Source organism: Callospermophilus lateralis, chromosome 8 (genome assembly GCF_048772815.1).
Source record: "Callospermophilus lateralis isolate mCalLat2 chromosome 8, mCalLat2.hap1, whole genome shotgun sequence".
NCBI lineage: Eukaryota > Metazoa > Chordata > Mammalia > Rodentia > Sciuridae > Callospermophilus > Callospermophilus lateralis.
Genome location: NC_135312.1, coordinates 114,261,013 through 114,273,584, shown reverse-complemented (window position 1 = coordinate 114,273,584; position 12,572 = coordinate 114,261,013). Strand labels below are relative to the sequence as shown.

The 12,572-nt window shown below is 40.9% G+C and overlaps 1 protein-coding gene across 5 annotated transcripts in view; it reads left to right on the top strand.

Annotated features, from left to right (window-relative positions):
- Positions 1-12,572, top strand: part of Fhip1a (FHF complex subunit HOOK interacting protein 1A) — a 241,577-nt gene that overhangs the window by 160,256 nt on the left and 68,749 nt on the right. For all 5 annotated transcript variants that reach the window (XM_076865272.2, XM_076865274.2, XM_076865273.2 and 2 more), the window contains 2 exons: positions 5,607-5,765; positions 7,853-7,939. In XM_076865272.2, the coding sequence (XP_076721387.2) occupies positions 5,607-5,765; positions 7,853-7,939 (246 nt within the window). The remainder of the gene's footprint in view (positions 1-5,606; positions 5,766-7,852; positions 7,940-12,572) is intronic.

The following is a 12,572-nucleotide window of genomic DNA, read 5'->3' as shown; positions in this document are numbered from 1 at the left end:
GAATGAATGCAACAAATGACGTTAGAAATTGCTTTAAAGTATTTAAAGGCAAGAATAGCTGAGATAATTATGAATTAGGGCAACAATGATATCCTGTATTTTGGGGGTGCTTTCCATGTGCTAGGTGTTGTTCTCAGTGCTCTCCATGTATTAATTCATTAACTCCTCATAGCTGTAGGTTCTGGTGTCGTCATTACCTTTTTTATAGTGGAAGACATCAAGTAAATTTTACAAGCCCACAGGGCTAGTACGATAGTCAGGGTTTGGACCTGGGCATTGTGACTCAAGAACCCATATGCATTAACAATGAAATTTCAAGATACCTTACAGAGTATCCAACCATAAAGAAAAGATTGGGATCTGGGGTTGTGGCTCAGTGGTAGAGCTCTCACCTGGCACGTTTGAGGCACTAGGTTTGATCCACCGATAAAGCCACATAAAAATAAATAAGTAAAATAAAGGTATTGTGTCTACCTCTAATACACACACACACACACATACACACACACAAACACATATGTTTAAAAAAAGATTGGAATTAAGAATAAAACCCCATACTAGGAGAAAATATTTACAATGAACATAACTACAAATGATTGGTACCCATAATATATAAAAATATTTGTAATGCAACAAATTAAGAAGAAAAAGGTGAAACAGCCTATTTGAAAAATGAGCAAAGGATATGAATGCATGACCCTCAGAAGACACCAAAGCCAGTGACATATGAGAGTATGCTCTCATTCTTTCCTTGGAGTCAGGGGAGTGCAAATTGAATCCACAAGGGGACAGCGGCCAACACTCAACATGGAGGTTAACTAGACATCTACTAACAATTAGTGACTTAAGATTACAAATTTAGAAAAGAGTGTAGCAGTATTTAGTAAGATTGAATATGTAAATACCCTGTGACCCTTCACCTTATGGGTATCTACCCAAGAGAAACCTAGCACAGGTTAGAACAGTGATTTGAAAAAGAGAAAAATATAAATTATAAAAGACAAGATAAAACGATTTATTCATACATCAATGCAATATTATTCAGCATTCAAAATGAATAAATCACATGTTTTAGCATGTAACCTCATCTACATGTGTGAAGACCAGGAATCTAAACATGTTGAGTAAAATAAGTAATAGCAAAAGGGTACATATAGTATGTTGGCTTTTACAGAAAATTTACATAAAGTTTTAGAACTCAAAATTTTAATGCCTACTTTTTTGTATTTATCTACAGTAAAATTACAAAAACAAGCACAAAAAAATATTTACTAAGTTCAAGATTATAGTTGCTTTTGGGGGATGAAGGGAGAAGAAAGAGTTAGAGTAGGATTTAGTTCTATTGGTAATGTTTGATTTATTTTATATTTTGGTGCTGGGGATCGAACCCAGGTCCTTGTACATGCTGAGCACACACTCTGCCACTGTGGTTCTCTCCCAGGCTGTAATGCTTTATTTTGTGTGGGGAGAGTAGAGTACTCTGAAAAAACATACCGCAGAATGTTAAAATCTGGTCTTGGTGATGGGTTTCAATTCTATTATGTTTTGTATGTTTGTAACATTTCATAATTTAAAAATTAAAATATATTGGGAGAAGAATGGGGCATGTTTTTAACTTTTAGATTTTTCACTAACTGTGTTACCAGCAGATTTCACTGAGTGACTGTTGCTTTTATAAAAATGTGTTTCACAATGTCGTACAGTCCATTAAAGTTGCAGGGAAAACAGCTGACCTTGTTTGCTAGAAGGGAAGACAAGCTTCGTTGTGTTAAGTTGCCCCTCAGGATAGATCCCATAATCTCTTTTGTACCCAGTTTTCTATAATTACATCTGACAACATAATTAAAAAAAAAATGGCCCCTTTATGTTGAAGATAAAAGCACACTCTATTAACCGTCCAGCTAAGGGCCACAGTTGACAAAAAGCTTTCTCTAATTAGTATGATTGTCAAAGCCTGTTAGGATCAGGCTGTTGGGAGGTAATGACTCTTTGAGGAAATTGGACCCCTTTTGGAAGCTTGTAGCTGATATGGAGAGCTGGCCGGTCCTATGGCTGTTTATCTGGAAATGTGCTTTCCCAAGAAAACCAGGAGAGTAAGAACACTCAAGAGAACAATTTGGTGCCAACAAATGCTTGGGGACAAAATAACCCTATTACTTAAAAAAAAAAAACAAACACTGAATATTAATGGTTAAGCCCATGCCATTTGTTAAAGTTGGCCAATGTGGAAAACAGCCCATATATACATAAATCAAGAAATGCAAATTGAAGTAAGTGACCTTTAGGTACACAGCCGCAGGTAGAAAGTTATTTATCCCATATCCAAAATTTATGAGGCTTTTTATTTCCGGAAGTTGTAGCAAATGGTCTCCACCAGGTGTTTTGCTGCCAGCTTCAGACTATAGCCATCTGCTGAAAATCTTTGTTTTCCTAGAATTAACTGGGTACCATTAGATGTTTAGAGATGGAAATCGCGTGACTTGTTCAGTGCCCTGTGCCTGTCATCTTCCCGGTCATCTTTCCTTTACTGTGTGGAAACATCGCTATGGAAACATTGCTATGCGGAAACCGTTCTGCTAATCTCGTCACATGCGTTATTTTCTTTAATCCTTGCAAGAACTCAGTGAGGAAACTGAGATTTAGAGAGCTTTAGTAACTGCCCGACAACCACAGAATTTGTCTCAAAACCATATTGGTCTCAGTGCTGGCCGGGCCACCCGGCTGCCAGGGAGCTGTGTCTTTTGTCTGTCTTTACCTGTATGGTTTTATATGGCTGTTAGTTTCTTTTAAGGATACTCTTGGGGGGAGATAAATGAAAACTATTGAGTTAATACTTACTGTGTTGGGAATAAATATAATGCTTTTCAGGGTTGTTGTTTTTTTTTGATGTGTGTATGTGTTCTGAGTCAATAAAAGGTTAAAATAGTGGATGGGCTTTTTATTTTTAATTAGTGATTATATGTATATATTCATTTTTTTATAATTTCAAAGTTCAAAAAATTTTAAAGTGGATAGATTGTGTTTTTAAACCCTCGAATCTGGAAAATACCTAGAACCCATTGTTGCCTCTCCTTTTTCTGGTTCTGGTCCCACAGCACTCTTGAGTTCCTCAGGTGGCGAGTGGATCTTCCGTGCTGGGTTATTTAGTTGGTGGGTGCTCTTCTCCAGCTCGCCTGCTCTGACTATTCCCCGCTCTTTCCCCGGCGCTCACCTTGTCCGTGCCAGGCCCACGGCTGGGTCCTGGAACTGCGTGTGATCTGGGTGAATGAATCGAACTCTGAGCAAAGCCCCAGAAGGGAGGCTATAAATAGCAGGAAAGGTGTGGAATCTCCTTCTCAAGACTGGTGATTCTCTATTCTGCAGAACATTTCCTCCCGAATATCTTTGGCACTCTGAAGAAGATAGCAGGCTGTCACCCTGCCCCACCTGGTGGTGGCAGGAACATGGCAGGATTCCCCACCCAGCTGCCACTTCTGTGCAGGGCGTGTCCTGCATGGAGCGTCCTTCCATCTGGACGGCTTCCTTCTGTTCACGTCTCAGCTATGCCCTTTTCAGAATACTCATTTTAAAAAGTGAGTATTAGGTATGTGTTATTTTTAATTACTGTCACTGATGTATGTAATTTGAAAATTAATGTTGCTGTAATTATATTGATATACTGAATAGTTATTCCCAGCTTTTTAGTCAGACAAATTAAGCCTGTCTTTATGAATTCATCTTCAAAGCCTCAAAGTGGTTAAGAAATCAGGAGTATGCAGAATTAAAGCCTTTGTTCTGTGGTTAATTTAGCATGAGTTAGCAAATGTAATTGATTTTTAAAACGTGGCATCAAGATTAGATTTCTCTTCAAGGAGAACTTTTGGGCTCTGTTCTCTTTTGCCAGAGATTTCTAATTTACAATAGGCAACTCATCTGGGTCACATTCAAAATCAGAATTAAAGGGATTTGTTTGGATATGTTGACAAGGAGCTAAGTATTTTAAATAGGTGACATTTTCCTTTGGGCACAAATGCCCTAATTTTGAAAAATAGATAAAGCTGTGATCTTGCTTACTGTTGATTTTCCTGTACTTAATGTAGTACCTGGCCTGAAGTTTTAAGTGCTCAGTATTTTGTTTGTTTTAAATGTGTGAGTGAGTAGATGAGTAAATAAAGGTTACTAGAAAGTGGAACAGAGAAATGATGTATGAACCTTTGATTTCTCCAGTATTAGAATGGTTTATCCATTTCTTGTGCTGCCCTATATTCTGCACTGCAGATCCTATACCATGTCCCCCGCCCACTTCCCAGTCCCTCCCGCAGCTTCATCTGGTTTCTCTGGGAAAACCTCCCAGGTCTGTACTCTTACTGTTAGATTTGGTGTGCTCCTCCTGGGAAGGACTCTGACAGTCAACACCTTTGACAAATCATTCATGCTTCTGGTGTGGACTGGGTGAACAGGTCAGATCTGGTGAGCAGGGGATACAGAGAGTGCCCCAGGGAGCGGGCAGCGCCAGGGGAAGGGTGAGGCCGCAGCAGGCCTGTGGAAGTCATTTCCCCCTGCTTTAGCACACCTAGGCCAGCGTCTCCTCCTGTTTCTAGTGTCATCCGCTGTGGGTGTTTTGTCATGTCTCTCCTGTCTAAATCTCCTTTTCTTTCTCTCTCAGGTTTGTGTGGCTTGAGGTGCTGGCCACACCTGGGCTTCAGATGGCTTCAGATGGCCATGTCTAGCCCAGAGCACTCCTTCAAACATTAGACCCCCTGTCCCTTGGGCTCTCCCTGCTGGCCCATGCACCCCTGCAGGATCTGGTGCTTATTTACTTAGCTGCCTCTGTCTACCTGTAACTCTACACCCTCACAGCACTGTGCCTCTCCTAGGCCTGGAGATACCGTCTTTTCTTTCTCCATATCCCCAGCACTGTTTTCTTTCTTTCATTTTTATTTTAGTTGTTGATGAACCTTTATTTTATTTACTTATTTATACAGTGCCTCACACGTGCAAGGCAAGAGCTCTACCACTGAGCTACAACTCCTGCCCCTCCATTTGAACTCTCGTCACAGCTCACTGACCCCACCCCCAGCTTTCTCCTTGCTATTGCTTGTGAAGATCAGATAATTTGCACAAAAGTACTTTCTAACCTGGAAATATGTGTCAGTCACGACCTTCAGTGTGTGGGGATTTGCAAGGAATCCTTCTCATAGAGCTCCTCATGGTTCCTACCTGTGCAGCCCTCTGTCCTGGGTCCCCCCAACCCCAGGCTTGCCGCCGTAGACTGGGGTGTTTGTGCTCAGTGTATCCAAGTACACCATATTGTCCCTTTCCTGAGCTTCCTAGGGACAGGAGTCCTTTTTATTCATCTGTGTTCACCCCTCTCACTCTCTCCCTTCCAGCCCAGCATGGTGCCTGGCACTAAGGGACCATCAACCGCTGCCACCCACACGTGCAGTGGCCCAGTAGCTCTGGTCCTATTGCTCCCTCCACTTGCAGAATGCTTCCTCACCAGCTGATCCTCCACCTTGCTCCTTCAAGTTTAGTCTTTGGCCTAGAAAATAGGTACCACTCAGGAGCTTCTAGTAGCAGCCTCAGAACTTTGGAGATGACTGTTCTGTTTTTATTTCTGCACACAGGTGCTTGCCACCGGGCTCAGCGGGCTCTACTCTTCCCTGCCCACCAAGCTGGAGGAGAAGGGCGAGGAATGGCACTGCCTGCTGAAGGACGACTGGCTCCTGCTGCCGCCCCTCGTGCAGTTCATGAACTCCCTGGAGTTCTGCAATGCCGTCATCCAGGTGCGTCCCTTTGCTGGGGTCCCTTCTAATCTTAATCACCTTCATGGAATATGGGTGCTCTACTTCAAGCCCACCAAATGCTCTGGAATGAGCGAAAGTGTTTGTTTTGTAAGATTCTGGGAAGTCTCAATTGAGAAAAAAATGAGTAGATTATATCCTCTATAGATTGTGTTAATTCTGTTTTGATTATCCACATCCACTTACCCATCAAAATAAGTTCAGTGCCTGACTCATTAAATAGGTATTTTTAGGCTTTTAAGTATTCCAAATTATAACACTTTTACTTCAAGGTCTTCTTGGGAGTCTACAAAGGAAAACACTTTATTTTGCTTAATGGTGCATACCACATAAAGAATATTGTTATCCCAATTGAATTTAGAAGAAGTTAACCATCTTCTTAGCAACACAAATTAAATTTGCTTTGAAATTGGTCTGCTTAGGGGAAAAAACCAGCCACTGAACTCTTGTATATTTGGCTTCTTGATTAGATTTTTACCTTCAGATTCCTTGTTACTGTTTTCAATAAAAATCAGATTCTATATATATTTAAGGATATAGTAGATTTTCATAAAAATATTTTACTTTTATACAGCATAAATATTACCTTAATATTGGATTTATTATGAAATTGGTTTTTTTATGGTGATTGGAGGGTGAAAAATGTTAAGTTTATCTGTTTATTTACCAAATAAAGAAATAGCTTCTGGAAGAAAATGCAAGTAAATTACTTTAGTTCCATTTTGTTTTTATTGTTAAATCAAAGGAGGTTTTATTTATATGTAAGACAAAATGGATCACATCTTCAATTATTTTTTAATAGTATAAACTATCAAGATTTTCTTGCAGAAGTGTCTGGAAATAAAAATTCCTCTCCAAATGTGGGGGAGGGGAGACACAGACATTATCAGTAATTTAAATATCTAGCCTTACTTATCTAGAATTGCTTTTCAGTTTTTATTTTCCCTCCCTCCCTCCCTCCCTCCCTTCCTCCCTCCCTTCCTTCCTTCCTTCCTTCCTTCGAAGTAAAACTAGTGGGCAGTATATTTTGAAATTAGTATATTTTGAAATTGAAGCCATAAGTGTGTGTGTGTTTGCTTTCTTTCTTTCTTTCTTTCTTCCTTCCTTCCTTCCTTCCTTCCTTCCTTCCTTCCTTCCTTTCTTCCTTTCTCCTCCTCCTCCTTCCCTCCTCCTCCTCCTTCCCTCCTCCTCCTCCTCCTTCTCCCCCTCCTCCTCCTCCCCCTCCCCCTCCTCCTCCTCCTCCTCCTCCCCCCCCACCCAGGGCCTTGATCCTGCTGATAAGCACACACTGAGCTGAATCCCCAGCCTGCCATATGCTTTTAAGAATTTTTGTTTGGGGATTCAACTGGAAAGGTTACTTCTCATAGATACTGGTAAAGTATCATGCTGGGTATATTTTGACAGTCAAATATGGGAAGTGTTAGTACTTCCAGTGTTTTCTGGTTTTGAACATTGTCTATGTTTTAATGAAAAATATTTTTTTATTTAAAAAAATTCATTTATTTTTATTGATGTTGAAGATTGAACCCAGTGCCTCATACAAACTAGGCAAGCACTCTACCACTGAGCTACAACTGTAGCCCCTGAAAATATTTTCCAAATCCCTTTCTCTTTAACATAAATGACTATCAGAAAATGTATTTCAGAATGAGAAAATTCTTTCTGCTAGCAAAATAAGTATATTTAATTATCTGTTTGACAGTTATGTCTTTTTAAATTAGTTACAAGTTAAGATGGGCTCTAGAGGAAGTTAAGGGATAAAATTCATACTTACCAGTTTGTTAATTTTAATTTATGAATCCTTATATATATTTAGTCTTTTGTCCCCCTCCATAGACTCTTTAAAATTACCATTGTTTTTTAAATTTGAAAATCCATCTTTAGCTAAGCTGTTTATACTAGGTTAAACCATTTGAAAAAAAAATCACAGAGCAATTCTGAATTATTCTTTATATATTGTATAAATGACCCAAATTTGGAATTCCTTTTTGCATTGAGCACGTATACAGAAATGTTTGATTTTAAGACCTAAAGATTGAACTTTCTCTGCCTGCTTGTTTGTGTCCCAGGTGGCTCACCCCTTGATTCGCAGTCAGCTTGTCAGTTACATTTACAATGGATTCCTGGTGCCCGTCTTGGCCCCTGCTCTCCACAAGGTCAGTGATTGGCTAATGAAATCTTCTGTCTGTTTATAGTAAACTGATGGGCACCGAGGAGGGTAGACGCAGTGTAACTGACTCCACAGTGGCTTGAACCCCATTTGCCTTCTCATTAATTGCCTTCTCAGTAATATCAAGCACAGGTCTTAAAAATAGCCCCTGTGTTTGGAGTAGTGGAATCCAGCCTGGTGGATGTCAAGTAAGGTCGTCAGTCTAGAGGAGCGTTGGCAGGTGGCCCCTGGATCTTGTGCCTATTCAGTTTGTGGGTGGAGGCTGCTTGGACCCTGTTAAGCTGTCCACTGAGGACGAGTCTGTCACAGCGGATATGAGTTGCCTAGAGAGGGGCAGTGTAGCCCGAGTGTCATGGATTTGCCGTCTCCTTAATAGAACATGATTTTCTATTATAACAATTTTGTGACAGCAAAAATTAAAGTGAAGCCAAGTTAAGGTCCCATCAAAGGTTGGCTGTCTCATTAGCACGGCTCTGAATTCCTTATGACTCTCATTTTACATAATAAATCAACTGATATCTTTTCCATTGTGAGCTGTTATGAGACACTCGGGGACCTAGAATTCTAATTTTTTTTTTCTTTGCCAAGGGAAGAGCCTTGTGTCATATTTAGTTCATAAGATTTTTGTCAGGTTTCTGGAATTACCACTGCTGGTAGGAAGAGAAGCCAGAAGCAACTTGTATATTGTTTTGATGAAATGCTCACCTTTCTCCCTGCTGGAGTTCCATGCTATGGGCTCGTTATTTTACAGAAGCCAAGAATACCTGACTGCAGCGGCTCTGCAGCCTTACTTTACATGCCAAGGGGTTTCAGATGTAGAGCACTGGTCTTGATGGAAGATGTTTCTCTCTTATCAAATGCAGGGCCTTTTGAGCCTCAGAGCCATGTTTTCCAAAACAAATAGAGTACTTGATCTGACTAGGATTTTTGTGTTGCTTCTAGGTTCAAGAGGTAATCTTGGATATGGTTTAAATATCAAAACACTGAGATTTTTAGTTGTTTATGGACACAAAGGGACCAAGTCTGTGAAATTGGATGTGTCTTAGAAAATATAAGCAATATCTTTGGAAAATACAAATCTTGCATTTGTTTTGAGGCTGTCTTTCTGTTAGTCTGTATGTGGTTGTTTGGGGGATGGGGTGAGTGTATGACACTGACGGTCTCTGAGCCCCTGTGTGGAGGAACTTCCCACGTCAGAGGAATACAACAGTGCTATTGAATTTCTTTGCAGTAATTATTCATAGGCCTCCTCACACAATTGGACTTTCTTCCTCATTTATTCCTGTCCTTTTCCTCATTGACCTGTTGACAAAATAATTACTATAATAGTGACAATTATTATAATTACTATTTGCTCAGGACAATTCATGTTATTATAATTAGCATATTTTAATGTTACAAATAATGACAACTCTTTTTAATGCATTAGTGGAGTTCCATGAAATGTTTTGATAGATGTGTACCTTGCATAATGTTTACATCAGGTTAAACATATTCCTCAGACATCTTCTCATTTCTTTCTTTTTTTAAAAAGTTTTTTTTCATTGTTGATAGGTCTTTATTTATTTATACTTGGTGCTGAGAATCGAACCCAGTGCCTCACACATGCTAGGCAAGCGCACTACTGCTGAGCCACAATGCAGCCCTCATTTATCATTTCTTTACAGTGAAAACTTTCAAAATCCTTTCTGCTAGCTTTTTGAAATGTACAGTTCATTATTGTTATCTGTGTCCACCGTACCTTGCGGTGGCACACCAGGACTTCTTGCTCTTAGCTAATTATAACTCACTGTATAGTGACAGTTCCTCATCCACAACCGAGGATGAGCTCCGCCCCACAGCGCCTTGGTGAGGATCTTGCTGGCCACACCCCACTGCCCTTCTCCCTCACAGCACCAGGCACCTCTTTAACTATGCTTCTGCCCACACAGGGACATGCATGCTTTCTGTGGGCAGGGTTCCCATGAGTGCTGTTCACTGGGTAGCCTAGGGTTGAAAAAATAATACATAAGTGAGATCTTTCTTCAAGTGCCAGCAGAGTGCTGGCCCTCGGTACCTTCCTGGACAGTGCTTTGTAAAAGACTAATAGCTAACTCACATTTTACGTCGCTCTTTATATATTATCTGTTATTATTCTCAATTATGCCCATAATTAAAATAATGAATATTTTAAAACTATGGAGCTATACATGTTGTGGGAAAAAAAAAACCCACCTAGAGCCAATAATGACTGTAGAAAATGAATGAAATTGTATTGGATTTGAATTTGCAACTCCCTAATTAAGATTCTTCAACTTTTATCCACAGCAGACAATTTCTCCCAGGGTTTTTTAAGCACCTAGGGAGAACAAAGACTGAGTTTTTCCCTCCTCAATTAATTTTTCTTCCTGTTCTCCATCATTTTGTTTGTGTTTTTGTCATTTAGAATTAAAAAGGCTGGGAAGGCAGTGGGCTGGGGAAGGCTCACCACCTTTCATGAGTGGCAGGATGGGGAGAGGAGCAACCGCCCAGAACCGGGCGGCTCTTGGGGAGTCCCCAGTGGGAGCAGCTGTAGCCTATTTCCTGCATCAGCTCCTTGGACAGGGGAAGGGACGCCTACAGTTTGGGCTCAGGTCTTCTGTAGGGGCTCTGGTCCACTGCCCTGACACGTGCACCTTAGTTAGGTGTCTAAATAAATCTTTGTGCACTCAGTCCCTAATTTATACTTGACATGTTAATTACCTGCCATCAGCCTGGGCAGCTGACAGAGGCAAACTCAGTCTGTCTCCTAAATAATGTAAATAAGTTCACATTTAAAAATGTCCCCACATCGCCATCAGTACCCACACACAGCTTCCCCACAGCATTTCTTAACTATCGCGGGTGGCAGAAGGTGCGGAGTGGGGTGCTCCCGAGTGAAGGTTGGTCCTCTCTCCTTTCCCACTCTGTGTCTGTGCTGCAGGCCGTCTCGTCTCCGCAGGCTGTTCTTTTTTTTTTTTTAGAGAATTTTAATATTTTTTTTTTTTTAGTTTTCAGCGGACACAACATCTTTGTTGGTATGTGGTGCTGAGAATCGAACCCGGGCTGCATGCATGCCACACGAGCGCGCTACCGCTTGAGCCACATCCCCAGCCCAGGCTGTTCTTTTTTTAATATTTATTTTTTAGTTTTCGGTGGACACAACATCTTTATTTTTTAAAAATTTTTTTGTATGTGGTGCTGAGGATCGAACCCAGTGCGGCGCGCATGCCAGGCAAGCATGCTACCGCTTGAGCCACATCCCCAGCCCCATACCGCAGGCTGTTCTGTTCGTGCTTTTCCTCATCCAACACTGTGGGTGGCCACTTATTCTGCTGTGTTAACACAAAGGTGGACTTGGTTTTCTGTTTGTTTGTTTTCTGTTTGTTTGTTTTCTGTTTTGTTTGAAAGGGCTGCATAGTTTTCTGAAATGTGGACATACTTGTTCACAATTCCTCATCTACAACCTGAACTTAAATGGAATGTTTTCTTCTAATTCATTTGGCATACAATCTAATCTTTATTGAACTCAGTTATTGTCCAGCTCTACCTGAACCATCTCAAGACTGTTTACTTTCATCCACTTGCATTAATACACACACACACACACACACACACACACACATATTTTTTTTGGTACCAGGGATTGAACTCAGGGGCACTCGACCACTGAGCCACATCCCCAGCCTTATTTTGTATTTTATTTAGCGACAGGGTCTCACTGAGTTGCTTAGCACCTTGTTTTTACTGAGGCTGACTTTGAACTCGAGATCCTCCTGCCTCAGCCATCCTAGCCATTGGGATTATGGGCATGCGCCACTGTGTCTGGCTAACACTTATATATTTTGTGGAAGAAATATCACTATTTCTTTATATTCCAAGATCTCCTGGGGATATTATATCAAATGTGGCAGATGCACTTATTTCTAAAAGTTTTGAATTTCAAAATATACATCGTCTCCAGGGTTTTTGAAAAGGGATTGGAAGACTATTCTGGACATTTGGAAAAGGGGGAATTTTTCAGATAGGTTGAAGTTATACTTTGTAAAATTCACATGAAGAAAACAATGTTGAATTATTACAGGCAATAAGGAATTAGACTCAGCCATAGATAGGGGTATCACATTCTGAAAAACTGGTTACTTTTTACTTTAATAGGACGGACTTTATTCAATAAGAGCCACTTTTCTTGTGTCAGTGTTTAGTTTGTCAAAACTAATATTTTGAAGCTGAATGGCATTAGCCTGGGTTCTCAGAGAAGCAGACAGGATGAAGTGCACCAGGATTTTATTTCAGATATGAGAGGAAACAGGAGTGGAGATGGGGAGGGCTGGGAGAAGCCGGCCTGGGACTCCGTTTGACTCCAAGTGAAGGAGCCAGTGAGAGGAGGTGGGCTGGAAGGGCCCAGACTGTGTCAGAGGAGGCCCGGCCAGCCAGCTGGGAATGGGCTGCCTTGTTCATTTGTTCACTGGCTGGGAGCAGTGGACAGAGGGTGGCCTTGGAGCACACACGGGGCTGATCCCAGGTGGCAGCAGTGCTCCCTGTGGGTGGAGGTTCGAGAGGGGTTTCCTGATTGTAGATGTGAAAAATATGGGCATGTAAATGTAAGTTTATAGACCTCC